At 47.4% G+C, this 20,857-nt stretch overlaps 1 protein-coding gene across 1 annotated transcript in view; it reads left to right on the forward strand.

Annotated features, from left to right (window-relative positions):
* The window catches only part of ST8SIA2 (ST8 alpha-N-acetyl-neuraminide alpha-2,8-sialyltransferase 2), a 63,419-nt gene that overhangs the window by 32,937 nt on the left and 9,625 nt on the right, over positions 1 to 20,857 (forward strand). Inside the window, exon 5 of the mRNA XM_075897018.2 lies at positions 3,472 to 3,765. Coding sequence (XP_075753133.1) covers positions 3,472 to 3,765 — 294 coding nt within the window. The remainder of the gene's footprint in view (positions 1 to 3,471; positions 3,766 to 20,857) is intronic.

Here is a 20,857-nt window from a genome sequence, read left to right on the forward strand (position 1 = left end):
GTATTTTATCCCAGTTACCATTCACCATTATATCCTTAACAACTTTCTCTTTCAAAATTTGTTCCAAGGTCTTCATGCAGTGGAAGTCAAAGTAATGGGCCTGTAGTTTCCTGGATCACTTTTCCCCCCTTTCTAAAAAATAGGATTTTTTATTTTTCAGCCATAGGGTACAATTCTCAAGTTACCAGAGTCATTACAAATTCTTGCTATTGGGTTTGCAGTTTCATGTGCCAGCTCCTTTAATATTCTAGGATGGAAATTATTTGGGCCCTCTGATTTAGTCCCATTAAGCTGTTTGAGTTTTATTTCCACACTGGATATAGTAATTTCCACCTCCATATTTTCATTGCCATTAGCTACCCTGCCACTACCCCTAAACTCATCATTAGCCTGATTAAAACTGAGGCAAAGTAGTTGTTTAGGCGTTGGGCCATGCCTTGATCTCTACTCCATCCTCAGTGCCTAGAGGTCCCTTTTCTTCTTTCCATGTTTTCTTCTTATTTATATGGCTATTGAATCTTTTACTATTGGTTTAAATTCCCTTTTCAAGGTCTAACTTTGCTTGGCTTTTGACAGTTCTCACTTTATCCCTACACTGTCTGACCTCCAATAGGTAGTTTTTGTTGCTGATCCCTGACAGCTTCCATTCCTTGTAGGCTTTCTGCTTTCACGTAATCGGTCTGTGCCTCAGTTTCCCCCTTGACAATATGAGGATACTGACAAAGACTTTGCTGTAGTGATAGTTGGGAGAAGTAATTCTTCAGTGCTCAGTACAGGCTTTGAGACTTCAGCTGCAAGGCACTACCAAAATGGATTTGATGGGCAACATGAGGGTGTTTCAGAGGTTTTGGCACAGAAGAAGGGCACCCTTTCAGGGCCTTGTGAGGTCCCATCAGTTGCTCACATGCTCCATTCTGCCAGCACCGGGCTCTGGTGCGTAGTAATGGATCAGTAGTCATCTGTCCCACAGCCAGAATGCCAAAAATAAGTGACTTGGAGACCACTGTCAGGAGCAACTGGGCAAGCGGTTGTTTTGGTTCCAGCTTGATGCAAATGTATCCCTCTCAGCCTCCTTGCCTCATGGCTTCCCCTGCTCCGCCACATGGGCTGGAATTACAGACAGTGAGTGTGACGAGTTTTCAGAGCAGAAGCTGCGAATTCCCTTTGTGTGCATGTCTGTGCACACGCATGTGCCTGTGCATGTACGTGTGCTTGTGCACGTGTGTTTGCACGTGGGTGCATGCATGGGCACCCATTCTTAGAGGGGGCACCATTGCAGAGAGGTTTCTCCGAGTCACAGCCCCTAAGCAGCCTGGCCCTGTGAAGGCCACAGTCATTGATACCCACGGGCTATCATTACCATTGCTGGTGCCACGGGGTCTGCTGCTAGCAGGCAATGGCTGAGAGGAGAAGAAAGGATTTGGGATAATATGACTCCGGCCAGGCTAGAACAAAGCATTTCCTGAGGCTACATGGCCAGCTCCTCTCTCTTCCCAGTGATGGGTTCTGCTTGTGCTAGGTGCCAGCCACTGTTTGTGCCTCCCCCTTCCCTGGTACACACACCATCATCAGAGGTCAGGCTGACCGATGGGGGAGGGGGAAGAGAGAGTAGCTGTTCCAGGGCTTGGCCATTCACTGCAGCACTGGTGCTGGCTAGAGCCCCAGGCCTTTTAAATCACCACTGAAGTCCCCGGTGGCACTGAAGGGCTGAGGCGTGGGGGGAGCTAGCCTCCAGCCATACCCTTTCCACTGTGGCCCCGCCCCTTCTAGGAGTACAGCCCGCCCCCTCCCCATGCCTTGCCCAGAGCCCAGCAATTCTGTGGCCCCCTCGCCAGAGGTACCAGTGGGCTCTGCATCTCATCCCACTTGACATTCAGAGCTGGATGCTCTGATACTGATGCAATGGGACACACAAGATCTCCACTGCACGGAGGGTTTCCCTGCTCTGGAAAAGTCACTTCAATTCAAATTTGTCATAGCAGCAAACATAGGCATTTTGTTCCCTGGTGTCTCTTAACTGAGCACAGAGCCAGTCTCAGGGGTTGGCGAGCCGGGTGGTTGCCTGGGGCCACCATTTTCAAGGGGCCGCTGACAGAGCTGTCTTAGGGGTGGGCCATGACCACATTTCGGTCCAACCCCCCGAATTCTCCCCCCAGGTTTCCCTGGTTACTCCCCGACCCTTTTTTTGTTTGTTTTTTGTTTTTGCTTGACAAATTTTTGTCCATTGTTTTTAAACCATCTGGCAACCCTACGGGTGAGCCGGGCACAGGACCGCCAATACCCTGGGACATATATGAACATCCACACCGAGCCACGTGTGCAAATCTTACAAACATACCTACACACTTTAGCGCATTCAAAAGCAAGTGTGTGCCTGTAGAGACACAGATGAAGCCATTCCCACAACTGTGCAAACATGCGTGCCGACATAGACCTGGGCACATAGACGTACACATTCATAAGCATACACATATGCGGACACTATTCTCCACACATTTGCATGGTACACACACACTGTCTGAGTTGCTCTTCCCATAGTATTTTTTTCTATATTAAAACCATAGTCTTGAGCTGAATCATGTGCTCTGAAGTCACAGTAGCAACATAGCCAGATGCCTAGGAGCCACTGGTATATTACTAGCAGGCTCTGGATAGATCATGTTCCAGGGAATTGGTAACAGGAGGCAGACGCTTTTTCCTACGATATCTGCCATGAGTCTGATCTGGGGTTGTGGTGACTGAAAGGCATTTCATGTAGCTCGCTGAACAAACACCACCAGTAGGCAGGTGCCCTCATCGGCATCATGCTCCCCTGCTTGTAATAAAATATTAACAAATCCTCTTAACATCCCCCTGTTGTTCTTGACCTACATTCAGGCAGGGGACACGGGCTAAGTGATTTGCCAAGGGTCATCCAGGCAGACAGTGGCAGAGGCAGGATTCAACATGGGTGGGGTTGCCAAGTGTCCAGACAGGTATTGAACTGGACAGATGGGTATTTGTGCTTTCTGTCTGGTAAAAAAATTCAGAAAATACCAGACATCTAAAACTCTCAGGAGCCCAATGGAAGGCTGGAAGGCCGCTTGGGACTTGCAGTGCAGCTTTTTGATGGGGTACGGTATTTTTTGTGAAACTATGTGTCAACCTAAACATGAGCCACTCCTGGTCCCTAGAACTGTGCTCAGCCAGTACCCCAGGCTGCTGCATCACCACCACACTCCTCAAGCATTGATTGCCCCTCTCCCTCCCCACTCCAGTTGGTCTCTGCAAAGAGAGGGCAAAGAGGGACTGAGCCCTGGAGACTGAGTTCTGCTCTCGTCCCAAGAAGGGACGCAAAGGGGAGGTGCATCCGCGCCCTGGTGCTACCTATGCCACCCCAGGATTGGCAACCCAGCGCCTTACCCCAGTGCTAGCATCCACCCACTCAGGTTTGTTGTTCTCCTTCCCTTGACGCCCTCTCCTGTGTTGCAGGTGTAATCTGGCCCCTGTCCAGGAATATGCCTGGGACGTGGGGACGAAGACAGACCTTGTGACCATGAACCCTTCGGTCATCCAGCGGGCTTTCGAGGACCTGGTGAACGAGACCTGGCGGGAGAAGCTGCTGCAGCGTCTCCACAGCCTCAACGGCAGCATCCTCTGGATCCCAGCGTTCATGGCCAAGGGGGGCAAGGAGCGCGTGGAGTGGGTGAACGAGCTCATCCTCAAGCACCGCATTGACGTCCGCACCGCCTACCCCTCGCTGCGCCTGCTCCATGCCGTCCGAGGGTGAGACTTCCTGCCTGGCCCTCTCAAGGGCCCAGGAGCTGTGCTGGGGATATGGTGGCTGTGTCTTGATGATCCCTCCATGAAAGGCTTGGTGGGGACCTGTGGGAGGGCTTGACTGATCTAGTACCTGTTTCCTGCAGCCACCGGACACGCGTGTGCTGCAGATCTGATGTTCCCGATGTTGTGTTACTCATGAACCGCTAGAGCAAGAGTGAGGTGCTTTGTGCTGGAGCTGGCCTGAGCCAAGCCCGCCACAGGTCACTCAGTGTTTTATTTTGCAGACCACCAGGAAGGGCACAGGGAGCAATGGATGGAGCATGGACCAGAGCTGGAGAAGCTCTGCTTTAGATCTTTGCAAGCTGAGGCTCCCAACACAGGTCCCATTGCAGCCAGTGTTTGCCTATAGCTCTGGAATTTGATGAGCTAGCAGCATTTACTCCCGTGTTCCTGGTCCCTCAGACTGGGAATGCTTTGTTGGATCTAGGCCTGGATTTCAGAGCAGCGTAACTTTCAGACCTGCAGTTTGACGGGTGTATTTGTTGTTTCTCTTTGAGGAATTTGTGCTTTACTCTGCTTAGCTAGTGAGTAATCTGGCTCCTTCCCCATTCTTGTGTCTCAGGCACAAACATGGTCCTCCTGGAGCTAGTTGGGTCAGAAGAGGGAATGAGCTACAAAACCTTTCACTGATTCCTGGATCAGGAGTGGAGGAAAGTGGCTGCCAACTCATGGCTGTTCTAGAGTATCCTGTTTGAAATGATATTGGTGGTTTCAGCCCACTGCTGGTAGATAGGCATTCACCGCATACAACCCCATCACCAACAGCAGCAACCTCGTTGCAAGTGTCAAACGCAAAGCCAAGGGCTAGATGGATATAACTTCCTTTTATGCCTAAGAGTGTTGAGTCTCAGGCCTGGTCTATACTAGACCAGGCAGGTCAGCTTAAGGCAAGGGTGGAGAACCTCACGCCCAGGGGCCAGATGTGATCCCCGACTTGCCTGGATCCAGCCCCTGAGTCTCAGAGCCCCACCCCCCGCCAGCATTGGGGAGGCTGTGCAGGTGCTCCAGCCACACAGCTGCACCACCACACTGCAGGAGCACACAATATCTACTAGGCTGGGCCCCCCTCAGCTCTGGTGGGCCAGGGGAATGTGAGGAGTGTCTTTCTCCTCAGTTGGGGGCCATGTCAGGGAGACCCATGACTATTTTTCCTGTTGGTCAGCAGCCCCCGACCCCTGGCTTAAGGTAAGCCAACCAGCTACACAAAATGCACACTCTCAACGGCCTCCCTTACTGTTTGCAGAATGAGGAGTATAAGACACGGGCGGGAGCTGGCCTCAGTGTTCCATTTGGGGGGTCTACACTAGCCCACTAAATTGAACACTAGAAGATCGACATGCAGAGGGTCGTTCTTCTCCGTAGAGTAGATGTACCCTACAGTGAAGGAGTGAGAGGCGAGCATCAGGTCTATTTTCTCTGTGAATAGGGCGACTCGTAGCCTCTGAATCTGTTTCTTCCCTCCTGTATTAACCATGCAGACTCCTCCTCCCCTTTATTTCTGGCTCTTCCTATAACATCCCCTTGTCCCTTGAGATGTTGCTGGCCTAGCCGAAGTGAGGAAGTTCTTTTGCTCCCTGTTTTAATGTCATCAGATCCAAAACTGAAGCCAACAGCCTGTGGGGCTCTACTAAAGTTTCCCGAGATCACGGGCTTCCTGGGGATGAACAAGAACTTCCCTAGAACTGGATTTCTTCTTCACAAAGCCAGGAGTGAGCTGGCTTAACAGCTGAGGACTGTCATCCTCTACCATTGCAACTCCGCATGGAGATGCAACCTCCTCAGGTTACGGCAATGCTGGGGACTTGGTAGTTGTCCTGCAGGCTGGGACGGGGTGGTTGGACATGGGTTCGGCTATGAAATGCAGCACTGTGGTGTGGACTTGTTGGTGGCTCTGTTGCTCTGACAGAGAGCCAAGGAGAAAGCTGAAAATGAAGGGGATCTAAGGAGGTCAGTAGCGTCATTGGTACAAGGTGCTTTGTCGCTATGGCAATGAGGGCCAGGTAAAGCGATCGGATTAATGATGGCTGGCTGGAATGGCACAGAGAGATGTCGCCTGGAGCCACTGAGCTGCGCTGCGAAGAGCCTTTCCCAGCCAGAGGGGGCAGAACAGCTCGCTCAGAGCAGCTCCTAAGGACACACCGGAGGGTCGGCGTGTGTGTGTGAAGGGAGCAGGGACTGGTTTCTGCAGCGACAAGCCCAAAGTCTATAGATCGCCCCTCTGCACAGGTCTGCGACTCAGACCACAGCCAGCTGAGCAGACAGCTGCCACTGTAGGACCCCTCGGCCCACCAAGAGAGAGACAGGAGGTTTCTGCTGCCTGGACAAACCACCAGTTCAAAACAAATCCCTGCTTTCCGTCGGCAGGGCCATGGCTTCCTTGGGCTCAGAGGACTCTCAGGAAGGAGAGTCACTATCAGGGGTAGGGGCTGAAGGATCCCACAGGAAGCAAAAAATATAACCCAAACCTTGAGCTATTTCCAGCTGTAATTGACTTACTTGCCTCTGCCAAAATAAAATTAAGCTCCTGTAATAAGCCCTTTAAATCAACATGCTGCTAATCCTGTGATTGCAGCACTCCCCCATGCCAGAAACTCCCCTCAGGAGAGGCTGCATGAGGTGTTGGCAAGGGTCTTGCGGTGCATCCCGCTGGTAGGAGAACATGGCAAAGGAGGGGCTCCCTGAGCCACTCCAGGAAGGGAGCACACCTGCCGATCCTGCAGCTCCTCCGCCGGTTGGCAGGGGCCTGCAGAACAGCCGTCTGAAGAGGCACTGGCCAAACAGCAACCAGCAAGCCTCTGGCATGCAGAGAGAGCTAAACAGAGCCCCTCAGAGCTTGACGGGTGCGCTCCTCTGCATCACCCCACACAAACCAGACGCAAGGCTTGTGAGAGGAGCCACATGTGGCCTGTGCAGTGCGACCGCTAGAGAAGGGGGGCTGGCGATCCTAATGAACAAGCGGACAGAGAAGCCAGCAAGCTTGAATGCCCAGAACCCTGGGGCCATGGAAGTGCCGGGCTCCGAAATGCTGTGGGAACCCCAGGGGTGTCTCTCATTGTAGTTGTGGACGTGTTACCAGGGCCTCTTCCGGTTCGCATTCCCTGGGGTCGAGTTCCCTGCCTATGAGAAGAAGCGGAGGGATTTGGGCTTATTTAGTCTGCAGAAGAGAAGAGAGGGGGGATTTGATACCAGCCTTCAACTTCCTGAAGGGAGGTTCCAAAGAGGATGGAGAGAGGCTGTTCACATTTGTGATGGATGGCAGAACAAGGAGCAATGGTCTCAAGTTACAGTGGTCTAGGTTGGATATTAGGAGGTCTAGGTTGGATATTAGGAAAAACTATTTCCCTAGGTGGCTGGTGAAGCACTGGAATGGGCTACCTAGGGAGGTGGTAGAATCTCCATCCCTAGAGGTTTTTAAGTCTCAGCTTGACAAAGCCCTGGCTGGGTTGATTTAGTTGCGATTGGTCCTGCTTTAGGCAGGGAGCTGGACTCGATGACCTCCTGAGGTCTCTTCCAGTTCTATGATTCTATGATTCTATGCCATACATTGCCAACCTCTGATCTGGGAAATGGTACAGGGCCCTGGTAAACTGAGGCACACACACAGGGCTACTATGGGACAGTAGAACTCATGCAGCGGAACAAGGCAAATAAAATCCCTGCTTTGTCACAGGGCCCAGCAAGGCCTCAGCCCGGGTGCACATGAGCCTTGCAAAGGGATGCTGGATATGTATTGACCAAGCATAGACAGCAGATGCTAAGTACCACATTGGCCTCCCATTCGTTGAGGCTCTGGGCTCACATTAAATCACCTCCTTTCCCCCTTCCAGTGTCAGGCAAGCTACAGTGGAAGAACTGATCAGAGCTACAGCAGAGGCCACTGGGCTAGTTAAAGGCTTCCAGGGCCAGGACACACAGGCAGAGAAGTGAGCAGGGCAGGGCTGAGATGAGTCAAGACCTCCTGAGATGAGTCACGTCTGTAGTGAGCATGGCAGTGACCAGAGGAGCTGGAAGCTGGTACTGAACAGAGCTAATCCAATTACAGCCACTGAGTCAGTTCAACCCCACCACGAGGATCAGCCCTGCTGCCAGGAAGGCAACAAACTGACCTGCCCGACCTGCCTCTGTCTCTCCAACCCATCAGCCCAGCATCGGGAGGACCAGGCTGCCAATTGAGGGTTAATTACTGACCACAGAATGCTGCCTCAGTGCATCCAGGCTCAGGGATACCATGTGGGTGAGGGTTAGTCGCTAACGGGCCTGGAGGGCAACTTTCCAGTGTGACCACAATCACTGCACTGAGACCAGACCAGAAGCTTGAGCTGAAAGTCACCAAGGCTATGTCCACACTGAACAATGGGTTGATACTGCAGAGATCGATCCACCTGCCATCGATTTATCGTGTCTGCTTATACACAATCAATCAACCTCAGAGTGCTTTCCCTTCGACTTCGGTATTTCACCAGGATGAGAAGAGCAGCCCCGTCGACCTTACCGGGTAGAAGACACGGCGGTAAGTACAGTACATCAACTTCAGGTACAATAGTTGCATAACTGGAGTTGTGTAGGTTAGATAAATGGGAGGGGGAAGGTAGTGTAGAACTGGTCCAACAGAGAAAAAGAAAGAAGTGAGGACTGTCTGCTAGCTAAGCAGCTCTGACATGTGGTCACTAACGCTTCCATAGCACTCTTTGGAGAGAAAAGGAGCATCTTAGCACATTCCAGTGACAGTAAATCAATTCTGCTATCCTCAGTTCCAGCTCTGCTTCCATCAGATTCCATTATAGACAGTTCCTCACTCCCTATCCTGTGCACAGCTAAACAGCTTCTGTCTTCCACCCAGAGGTTACTGCATGTCAGCGGCGGCTGGAGCAAGATTTCGCTGAGTTCAGAAGGTGCTTTGGGATCCTTTGGAAGGAATGGCCCTGTTATAAATGTGAAAAAAACCTTTAAAAACGAGTGGTCCTGTACCACCTTAGACACTAACAAAAATATAGATAGTATCATGAGCTTTCGTGGGCACAACCCACTTCTTCAGATGACAAATATGGAGCAAGAGGCATAGTGTTTCAAGTATAAGGCAGAAAAAGACGGGGGAAGGGAAGGAGAAAAAAAACCTGTAAATATAAAACACTCATTATTTTCACCCTCACTGATGTCAGCTGAAACATCACTTCTCTGGGTTGTGTGTGTTTGGGACTGTGTTGTGGAGCAGGGTATTGGAAATTCTGGATGATTTGTGGAGCACGCAAGGTCTTTCTGCAGCCGGACATGACAAGCTGTGGGTCCCTATGGTTTGCATGGGGTTCTGCAGCAGGAGTCCAAAGGAGACAAAACAGTTTGACAGGAGGGGCACAGGAAAGTGGAAGGGGAGACAGTAGCAGTTCTGAAATGGAGTTTCTGCCGAGGAATAAGACTAGCCCCAGCTAAAACATGGGGCTCGCCCCACCTAGAAACATGGGGCTCATCCCACCTGCAGCCAGCTCTCCAGGGCAACCTTGGTGTGGAAGATTCCTGGCACGCACCAGTATTTCTGAGTGATTCTGTAAAATGCCCTCTGAGCACACGAGCAAACGATGTCTGGCTAGGAGAGCTTCTCTCATGGGATGGAAAGCTAGCAAGCTGCCTTATGAGGCAACCCTGTCTCCCCAGAGCCCTGTGATCTGATTGCCAAGTGGCTTGTGTTAGAGAAGTACATTTGCATGAGGCCAGAGAAAAGAACAGGGTGGTGGAATTGAACTGGCTGTGTATGTGGAGGTTTGAGTGTTACTTGCTATAGAAAATTCATAGGGACATTTCAATCTGCCTTTCATTGTCTATTCTAACATCATCACTGTACTTATCACTATGGCCTCCATTGCTAATTTTATTGGCTTTTTAGTAATACCCTCTGTTAAAAATTAAATAAACCAATTCTAGCCTGAACCTACTGGAAAGGGTCCCCTTTTGGTTCAGCATCTGAGCACTGAGTGTACTGTATATACCCAACCATAAGCTGAATTTTTTGGTAAAAAATCATGCTGTAAAGAGCAGGGGTTGGCTTATGATCGGGTCATTGTGCTTCACATTTTTTTTCTGCTGGGAGGGTGGGTGTCGGTGAACTTCAATTCCCAGCCCAGCAGGGCAAACCGCTGGCACACCAGGACATTTTATGTACCGGGAATGTCTACAAGCACAGAGCCTGTCAGCTCCTAGTGGCTGCCGTTCGCTGATGTGGGTCAACAGAGTGGCGGCCAGCATGTCCCTTAGCCCGCACTGCTTCCTCAGCTACCATTGGCTGCTTTCCGTCATTCCTAGCCAATGGGAGCTGCAGAAAGCAGCACGGGCTGAGGGACATGTTGGCTGCAGGCACAGAGCCTCTCAGCTCCCATTGGCTGGGAACAGCGAATAGCAGCCAATGGGAGCTGAGAGGCTCTGTGCCTACAGCCAGCACATCCCTCAGTCCGCACTGATGCTGACAAGCTAGGACCAGAAACTTGTACACTGCCGAAATAGTGTTGGCTTATAAATAGGCTCGTTGACGTTTTAACATTTTGTTTCTGTAAGTTGGGGGTGTTGGCTTATGAACGAAGGGGCTTATGTTCGAGTATATACAGTAAGTCATGTAAGCTCTCTGGGAAAAGCAGCGACTTTGTGTCCTGTGTTTATACAGACCTAGCACAAAGAGGCCCTTGCCCACCATTCGGGCTGCTCGGTGCAACTGCAACACAAATATTAATAACAATAATCAGGGCATTTATCCCCTAGGGAAAAGGGGGCCCCACGCAAAGTCTGTGCCCCACTGACATCCTCAAAATCAGACTTAAAATGGGATAGAAGGGGGGCCTAGGCTTTGTACTGTCCCACCTGTAGCCTGAGCCTTTACAGCGAAGGTCCCAGCTTCCAAGGTGAAGTTTGAGCCAAGACATGCAGAAAGGAAGAGACAGGGAGGGAGTGGAGAGGCAAAGGAAAACAGTAGAAGGGGGCTATGCCCAAGGCACACCCCACCCCACGGTGGAGAGGGCAAGGCAGGCAGGAGTATAGCTCTTTTGAGAGTGACTTTCCCCCTCTTTTCTCTTTTCCTTGTGACACGTATGCCATTGTCGCTGCAAAAGCGAGAGGTGAGTTTCAAAAGATCAGAATGAGTGAGAGTTGTAAAGAAGGATCTGGATTCTGAATGATGAGAGAGCAGCTGAGCGGCACATAACAGCATCTGCTTGCAGTAAATGCCAAGTTGTTTACTGTCAAGGCAAGAAACGTTGATGTGTGATGGCTTCTTTCTCTTTAACTTGATTTTATGTCTGATGGGGAGAGGAGAGCCTCAACCACACACTGAGGATAGAGATGTAGATTCCAAACTTCACAGCATGAACATAAGAACATAAGAACGGCCATATTGGGTCAGACCAAAGGTCCATCTAGCTCAGTATCCCGGTCTTCCAATGGTGACCAATGCCAGGTGCCCCAGAGGGAAAGAACAGAACAGAGAATCATCTAGTAAACCTCCCCTGTTGTCCATTCCCAGCTTCTGACAAACAGAGGCTAGGAACACCATCCCTGCCCATCCTGGCTAATAGATATTGATAGATCTAACCTCCATGAATTTATCTAGCTCTTTTTTTAACCCTGTTATAGTCTTGGATTTCACAACATACTTTGGCAGGGAGTTCCACAGATTGATTGCATTGTGTGAAGAAATACTTACTTTGACTTGTTTTAAACCTGCAACTTATTAATTTCATTTGGTGACCCCTAGCTCTTTTGTTATGGGAAGGAGTAAATAACTCTTCTTTATTCACTTTCTCCACACCAGTCATGATTTTGTAGACTTCTATCATATTGCCCCCTACTCATCTCTTTTCCAAGCTGAAAAGTCCCAGTCTTATTAATCCCTCCTTATATGGCAGCTGTTACATACCCTCTAATAATTTTTGTCACCCTTTTATTAACCTTTTCCACTGACAATATGTCTTTGAGATGAGGTAACCACATCTGTACACAGTATTCAAGATGTGGGTGTACCATGGATTTATACAGAGGCAATAAGAAGTTCTCTGTCTTATTCTCTATCCCTTTCTCAGTGATTCCTAAAACTCTCTAGAGGCTACGTCTACACTGGCAGCTTCTTGCGCAAGAACTGTTTTGCAGAAGAGTTCTTGCACAAAAAGTCTTCCACAAGAGCACGTCTACACTGGCATGTGCATTTGTACAAGAGATGTGCTTTTGTGCAACAGCATCTATGGCAGTGCGGACGCTCTCTTGCACAAGAAAGCTCTGATGGCCATTTTAGCCAGAGGGGTTTCTTGCGCAAGAAATTCATGTTGCCAGCCTACACTGGCCTCTTGCACAAGAGCTCTTGCGCAAGAGGGCTTATTCCTCGTGGGGAGAGGAATAACTCTTCCAGAAGAAGCCCTGTTTTCTGACGCTGTACTGTAAATTTACTTGAGCAAGAACGCACGTGCAATGTAGACACCCGGCAAGTTTTTGCGCAAGAACAAGCTGTTCTTGCGCAAGAAGCCACCAGTGTAGACGAAGTCTGTTTTTTGACTGTCACTGCACATTGAGTGGATGTTTTCAAACAACTAGCCACAACATCTCCAAAAGCCATCTCTCTCTTGTGTGGTAATAGCTAAATTAGACCCCATCATTTTATACATATAGTTGGGATTATGTTTTTCAATATGCATTACTTTGCATTTATCAACATTAAAATTCGTCTGCCATTTTATTGCTCAGTCACTTAGTTTTGGACTTAACTTTCTTTAGCAGTTTTGTATCATCTGAAAATTTTGCCACTTCATTGTTTACTCCTTTCTCCAGATCATTTATGAATATGTTGAATAGTGTGGTATATGTTTGGATATTGGGGCAGGGGTGTGATCTGGCTTGCTATTCAGTTAGGGGCCAACTATAAAATACAGACCCTGATCCAGTTTTGGAATCCAAATTTCAAGTGTAAGCAATTATAAACCTAGATTGACAGACAGAATAGATCTACAGATGCAATGTATATTTTAGATACATTCTGATGATGTATTGTTATTTCTATAGCAGCTTGCTAGGCACTTAACAGATAATGCACCAAATTCTGTCCTCAGCTATGGCAGCATCAATCTGGAGTAACTGCAATAGATTTACTCCAGATTTATACTGCTGTAACAGAGTAGAATCTGACCCTCTGATCAGACCAGTGTACATGGGGCAGATGGTGACATGCTTCTGCCAGTCATAAACCTACTCCAGCGGAGTGTGTTTTGGGCTTTGTCTCACTGTTATGAATCAGTTGGTTTAAAAGTTATATTTGTTTGTTTGTTTATTTCTCCACCTTAAGATTTATCACTGAAAAAACAGCAGCTGAAGCTCCTATAACCTGATTTCTTGGCTGACCTGGGTTTCTTATACTCACTCCAGTGCGGTGATGGGCAACCTATAACTCAAGGGCAGCAGGTGGCCCATCGGGGTTCTGTGGGTGATCCAGGAGTCATTTTGTTTACCATTGTCCATGCACAGGGTTGCCAGATTCGTCCATGTAGGTTTTTTCCTACTGTTTTTACAAAAGTGACCTGCACTTAAAGCAAAGGCTCGTGAAGTGAGGTGTATGCGTGCTGATTACATACCAGATTACGAGAGCTGTGTGCTCCCTCTGCGTCTAATCAAAGTCTTCTATGGTCCAGTTGGCACGCCCCACAAATTCTAGGTCTGCAAGCACAGTTAGCAAAACTACCCTGTCTTAGGAGACCGTCTTCATTGCAACAACCATATGCCACTCATGCGGCCCATTCACTAGCCTCAATTTCCCTCTCTGCTCTAGTGGTATTCAATCATAGGATTTTTCTCTTCAGCTCAAAGTGCACCTGCAACAAGCCCAGCCTTTTGTAGGACACATCAGCATGGGGATCAGAGGTGATGTTTAGCTGTACATCAGCTCTCTCTGTTATTGAAACTAACTGCTGGCAGTCCTGCAATGGTGTCTGGCTGGGCAGAGCTTTTCTTGCACTGAACTTTTCCACACAAACGATGGACGGGCTCTATGCAAAGTGATGCTGAGTGAAGATGAGTGTAAGGCAGATTTGTGAATCCTAGGCCAGCTCTACACTTGGGGGAAAGTCGAACTAAGATGCACAACCCCAGCTACATGAATAGTATGTTACGTTGCCGCACATTAGTTCAAATTTCCGTGGCACCCCCACCGTGGGAGGTTGATGGAAGAAACTCTCCCATCTACTCCTTGAGAACTAGTGGAGTACTGGAGTTGATCAACGGTCATTTTGGTGGGTCCTTACTAGACCCACTAAATCAATCCACGGGAGATCGATCTCCACAGTGTTGGTCTCCTGGTAAGTGGAGAAAAGGCCCTACTAATATGCAGGATGGGGACTGCCACCATCCTCAGTGGAGGCTACAGCTTCACAAAGGACAATGACCGAGTCTTACAGGACTTATTTTACAATGCAGATATACTGCACAGAAATCACTTCCTCCAGGGTTGGTAGACAACCACTTCAGGAGTGGAACATACCAACTGTTGAACAGCCCACAGGAAGGCTAAGCAACATTTTAGGAGAGAAGATGAAAAGGAATACTGCAGCCACTGGAAATTGTACTGGCAATTGATATCGGCCCAGTGTCCTGGTTAGCTTCTAACTGGGGCAGTTATTTTTGACCTACATTTGGGTGGAAAACAGTCCCATGGGCCATCCAGTGACCACAGGGCTTAGGATCTGTGTTTTAAGTCACCTACAAAAGAAAGCCCCTCTAGCACGGCCATACAGAACAATGGGTCCCAGCCAGCATCACTCCCTAGGACACAAGGTTGCTGGAGATTTATTTCTTGAAGTTATTACCTTTTTTATTACAATCAAATAGCAGTCTAGGTCCACCATAAGGGGTGCCATTCTGTCCTTACAGGGTCTGGACATGATGGTCAACCAGAGTTTTTCATCAGTAACTATTGTGGATTCTGTATAAGAATTGTTTAGGCAGCTGATGCCTGATAGCACCACAGTTTCTATTACTCATCCAGGCCCACCTAGACCTCAGCTTGTTTCCATGTGGCTGATTCAGCCTCTGAAGATTTATTCACATAAATGCCATACTGCAACCTTCAGAAGAACGTCCAGGCTGCCAGCATAACTCCGAGAAGGGAGGTCTCAAGTTGCAGACTTTGCTCTTAACTGTCTCCTTTAATTGCTGTCTGCTTCCATAAAACATTACAGTTAATAGTTATGGTGATTGGAGTAGCCAATTTGAAAAATAATTACTGCCTTCTTCAAGATTACCTTGCCTCCTAATTAAAATCCCGGACCTTGCATATTAAAGGTGTGCTATTGACACAGCATCCCATGTGCACCCAGACAACCTCATTTGGGTCTGCAAAATTAATTAGTGTTTGTTTCAGTCCCCAGCTGTTCTTCCGAATTGGGAACAGCACACTCACCAGCAATGTGGATGCTGTCTAAATTGACCAGAGCGGAGAAAAAGATAAGAGAGTGATTTGTTCCTGCATAACTCATGTGGCTGCTATTACAAGCTGCTCATTAAACAGTGCCCCTGTGTTCTTTGCAGACGTTACCTAGGAAGATCTCAGTTTCCGCAAAGTGAGGACAAGATGTGTCTGCCGCAATCCAGCCAGCGACAATCCTCAAGCTCATTCCTTTCAGGGCATCCTATGACAGGTTGGATCACAGAGGTCCCCTTGGGGCTGTCACCCAGTATGCTGTGCGTACCACTGAGTCTGCCTACCTGCTCCCTGAGGGTATGTCTACATTACCACCCTAGTTCGAACTAGGGTGGTTAATGTAGTCAATCGAAGTTGCAAATGAAGCCCAGGATTTAAATATCCTGGTCTTCATTTGCATCTTGCCGGGCGCCGCCATTTTTAAATCCCCGGTAGTTCGGACTCCGTGCCCACGGCTACACGCGGCACGGAGTAGGTAGTTCGAATTAGGCTTTCCTCATGGAATGAGGAGTAATGGTAGTTCGAATTAGAAAGCCTAATTCGAACTACCTACTCCTTGCCACGTGTAGCCGCGGGCACGGAATCTGAACTACTGGGGATTTAAAAATGGCGGCGCCCGGCAAGATGCAAATGAAGCCCGAGATATTTAAATCCCGGGCTTCATTTGCAACTTCGATTGACTACATTAACCACCCTAGTTCGAACTAGGGTGGTAGTGTAGACATACCCTGGAGCAGCCCCAACACCCTGTCCTGCTCAGCCAGAACCTCTGGTCTCCCCCAGCAAAGGCAGAGAGTTGGGGTAACAGCCCCCCAGCAAAGCAACACAGAGGCCAAACTATCTCAGCTCTGGGAAGCTATAGACGCTATTAAAGTTAATTTGAAATAATGGCTGTTATTTCTAATTAACTTTGCAGTGTAGACATGCCCTAACTTAAAAAAACTTAATGAATCATCCTGCAGCACCTTAGAGACTAACACAAATGTAGATAGTATCATCAGCTTTCGTGGGTACAATCCATTTCTTTAGTTGAACGGAAGAGGGGTCCAATGGCACAAATAAATAACAGAAAAAGAGGGGATGGAGAAGGAAGAAGAAAGAAAAAAAATCTTGTCAGAGTGTCCCTGCTAAATAAGGTTAATAGAGTGGGCAGTAAGTGCCCGATACTTAGCTTTTGATGTCACCAGGGTGTTGAATATAGTGGCCCATTCAGTTCATGTCTTTGCCTTCATTTGCAAATTTGACACTTTTAATCAAGGTTTGAACAAAGACATGAACTGGATGGGCTGTTATATTCAACACCCGAATGACATCAAAAGCTAAGTATTGGGCACTTACAGCCCACTCTGTTAGCCTCATTGAGCAGGGACACTCTAATTGACATGATTTTTCTATCCTTTTCTTTCCCTTTCCATCCCCTTTTTTTCTGTATAAAAGTTTTACACAGAGAACGCTTATTAGTTTGAGCTTTAATCAATGAAAGAGAGAAATGCACAGTAGTTGTTCCCCCCAGGTAACAATTATTTACACTAGGGATTTAAGTGATTGCAAGTGAAAACACGCAGATCAAAGTAAATTACTAAACCAAAATAAATAAAACACGCCAGCTAATCCTAATCCACTAAGAAACTTGTTACATGCAAATTCTTGCCATAACAGTGGTTCTAATCATTTCTTTAACAAGCTAAAACAAAAAACAGGACTATGTAGCACTTTAAAGACTAACAAGATGGTTTATTAGGTGTTGAGCTTTCGTGGGCCAGACCTACTTCCTCAGATTAAATAGTGGAAGAAAATTGTCACAACCATATATACCAAAGGATACAATTAAAAAAATGAACACATATGAAAAGGACAAATCAAATTTCAGAACAGAAGGGGGATGAGGGGGGAGGTAAATGTCTGTGAGCTAATGATATTAGAGGTGATAATTGGGGAAGCTATCTTTGTAATGGGTAAGATAATTAAAGTCTTTATTCAAACTTAGGCGTAAAGTGTCGAATTTAAGCATGAATGACAGTTCAGAGGATTCTCTTTCAAGTGTAGTCTTAAAAGGCCTTTGAAGCAGGATGCAGGTAATCAAGTCATTGAGACAATGTCCTTTCTGGTTGAAATGGCAAGAAACTGTTTTTTTCTTTGTGATCGTGTCTAATATCTGTTTTGTGGCATTGATCCTTTGGCGAAGTGTCTGAGATGTTTGTCCAATGTATATAGCAGACGGACACTTTCGGCACATGATAGCATAAATTATATTTCTGGATGCGCAGGAATATGTGTTCTTGATCTTATAACTCACTTGGTTAGATCCAATAATGGTATCAGCAGAGTGAATATGTGGACAAAGCTGGCAACGGAGTTTGTTGCAAGGGAAGGTACCAGGGTTGGTATTAGTGTGGTATGTCCTGTGGTTGTTGGTAAAAATCATCTTAAGGATAGGTGGTTGTCTATAGGAGACTATGGGTCTGTCTGCCAGAGCCTCTTGGGCTACGTCTACATTGGCACCCCTTTCCAGAAAAGGGATGCCAATGTAGCACGTTGGAATATGCAAATCCGCGGGGGATTTAAACATCCCCCGCGGCATTTGCATTAACATGGCTGCCGCTTTTTTCCGGCTTGGGGAAAAGCCGGAGAAAAGCGCCAGTCTAGACGTTATTCTCCGGAAAATAAAGCCTTTTCCGGAGGATTTCTTCTTCCTACTTTCAAGTAGGAAGAAGAAATCCTCCGGAAAAGGCTTTATTTTCCGGAGAATAACGTCTAGACTGGCGCTTTTCTCCGGCTTTTCCCCAAGCCGGAAAAAAGCGGCAGCCATGTTAATGCAAATGCCGCGGGGGATATTTAAATCCTCTGCGGATTTGCCTATTCCAACGTGCTACATTGGCATCCCTTTTCCGGAAAGGGATGCCAATGTAGACACAGCCTTGGAGTTTAGTATCCTGTTCCAGTATAGGCTGTAGTTTATTGATAATGTGTTGGACAGGTTTAAGTTGGGGGCTATAGGTGATGACAAGTGGTGTTCTATTGTTGGTTTTCTTGGGTCTGTCTTGAAGTAGATGGTTTCTAGGTATTCGTCTGACTCTTTCAATTTGCTTTTTTATTTCTCCGAGTGGGTAGTTGAGGTTTATAAATGCTTGGTAGAGATCCTGAAGTTTCTGGTCTCTGTCAGTGGGATTAGAGCAGATGCGGTTGTATCAAAGGGCTTGGCTATAGATGATGGATCGTATGGTGTGTTCTGGATGGAAGCTGGAAGCATGTAGGTAACTGTATGAGTCAGTGGGTTTTCTGTAGAGAGTGGTGTCTAATTTTCCATTGCTGATTTGTACTGTGTGTCCAGGAAATGGATCTCTCGTGTAGAATGGTCCAAGCTGAGATTGATGGTGGGGTGTAGGTTGTTAAAATCTCTGTGGAATATCTCCAGTGTTTCTTGGCCATGCATCCAGATCATAAAGATGTCATCGATGTAGCATAAGTAGAGAAGGGGTGAAAGGGGACGGGAGTTGAGGAAACGTCGTTCTAGGTCAGCCGTAAAGATATTAGCATACTGTGTGGCCATGCGTGTACCCATGGCTGTGCCGCTGATCTGGAGGTATAAGTTGTTCTCAAACTGGAAATAATTGTGGGTGAGAACAAAGTTACATAGGTCTGCTGTCAGATTGGCAGTGATGTCCTCTGGGATAGTGTTTCTAATTGCTTGTAATCCGTCTTCACGTGGAATGTTGCTGTATAGAGCTTTTACATCTATGGTGGCAAGGATGGCATTATTGGGGAGGTTATCCTGCTTCAAAGGCCTTTTAAGACTACACTTGAAAGAGAATCCTCTGAACTGTCATTCATGCTTAAATTCGACACTTTACGCCTAAGTTTGAATAAAGACTTTAATTATCTTACCCATTACAAAGATAGCTTCCCCAATTATCACCTCTAATATCATTAGCTCACAGACATTTACCTTCCCCTCCCCCTCTCCATCCTCTCCTGTTCTGAAATTTGATTTGTCCTTTTCATATGTGTTCATTTTTTTAATTGTATCCTTTGGTATATATAGTTGTGACAATTTTCTTCCACTATTTGATCTGAGGAAATGGGTCTGGCCCACGAAAGCTCATCACCTAATAAACCATCTTGTTAGTCTTTAAAGTGCTACATAGTCCTGTTTTTTGTTTCAGCTACACCAGACTAACACGGCTACATTTCTATCACTATTTAACAAGCTAGGCAGTCTCCTAGCTTGGCCCTAATCCTTCTCCCCGTTCAGTCTTAGGGTATGTCTACACTACCACCCTAGTTCGAACTAGGGTGGTTAATGTAGGCATCCGAAGTTGCAAATGAAGCCCGGGATTTAAATATCCCGGGCTTCATTTGCATCTTGCCGGGCACCGCCATTTTTAAATGCCTGTTAGTGCGTATTCCGTGCCCGCGGCTACATGTGGCACAGAGTAGGTAGTTCGGATTAGGCTCTCTATTCCGAACTACCGTTACTCCTCGCGGAACGAGGTGTACTGGTAGTTCGGAATAGAAAGCCTAATCCGAACTACCTACTCTGTGCCGCGTGTAACTGCGGGCACAGAGTCCACACTAACGGGCATTTAAAAATGGCGGCGCCCGGCAAGATGCAAATGAAACCCGGGATATTTAAATCCCAGGCTTCATTTGCAACTTGGGATGCCTACATTAACCACCCTAGCTCGAACTAGGGTGGTAGTGTAGACATACCCTTAGATATTTCTAGCAGGAATCTTGAGTAGTAAGAGGGTGATCTCCTGTTGTCTGGTCATGCCCCTTATCATTTGGTTTCTCTCCTTTATATTTCTTTTACCCAAGATGGGAAATCTTTGTGTTCAGTTCATATTTATCTCACCTGAAGTGGAAATGTATTAGATCCAAAATGAATTCCAACATCAGGTGGCTAGGCCACATGTCCTGACACAACCAACCAAAATCCAGGCTTACACGGGGGGGAAAAAAGCATTCACACATCATTAACTCGAGCTCCGAGCCATGAAGTGTCCAGAGCATCAGTAATGGCCCTCATGAGCACATTTAGCACTATAGACAGAGCCACACTTCATATTTCTAACTTCACATACAAGAATGATACATGGACAAAAATAGAATGTACACATTCAGCAGCTTGCAACTTTTAAAATGATGCGTTAAATGATGTGTTATACTAGAAAGTGTCTTCGAGTAACAGACATTCCTATTCAGAAGCCAATTTTCATAAAGCATGGGGGGGACTCATGCCATGCTTATCATCTTCTTGGGCCCAGAGTTTGGATCCTTTCTCCTTGCCACCTCCTTCCAACTCTTCAGCACTAAAGTAGGAGGCACCTTTGCCTCCTGGCACCAGTAGATCCCTGGACATTGAGAATGGAAAGAATTTTTCCCATGTGTTGCCAAGAGGTAGTTCAGAGGGTAGGCACTGCTGATGCGAATCGCCACCCAGTGATTGTAAAGTGACTGGAACTAGCTGGTTCTGGTGGCAAGCATGAGGGGGATGGAGCCAAGGTGACAGGCTCAGTGTTCAATGTCAGAACTGAGTATCTGCAAAACGAGGGGGGGATACATGTGATTTTTATTGTAGGGTTACACTGAATATTGGGC

The sequence above is a fragment of the Pelodiscus sinensis genome, chromosome 14, assembly GCF_052426305.1.
Source record: "Pelodiscus sinensis isolate ZL-2025 chromosome 14, ASM5242630v1, whole genome shotgun sequence".
In the NCBI taxonomy this organism is placed as follows: Eukaryota; Metazoa; Chordata; order Testudines; family Trionychidae; genus Pelodiscus; species Pelodiscus sinensis.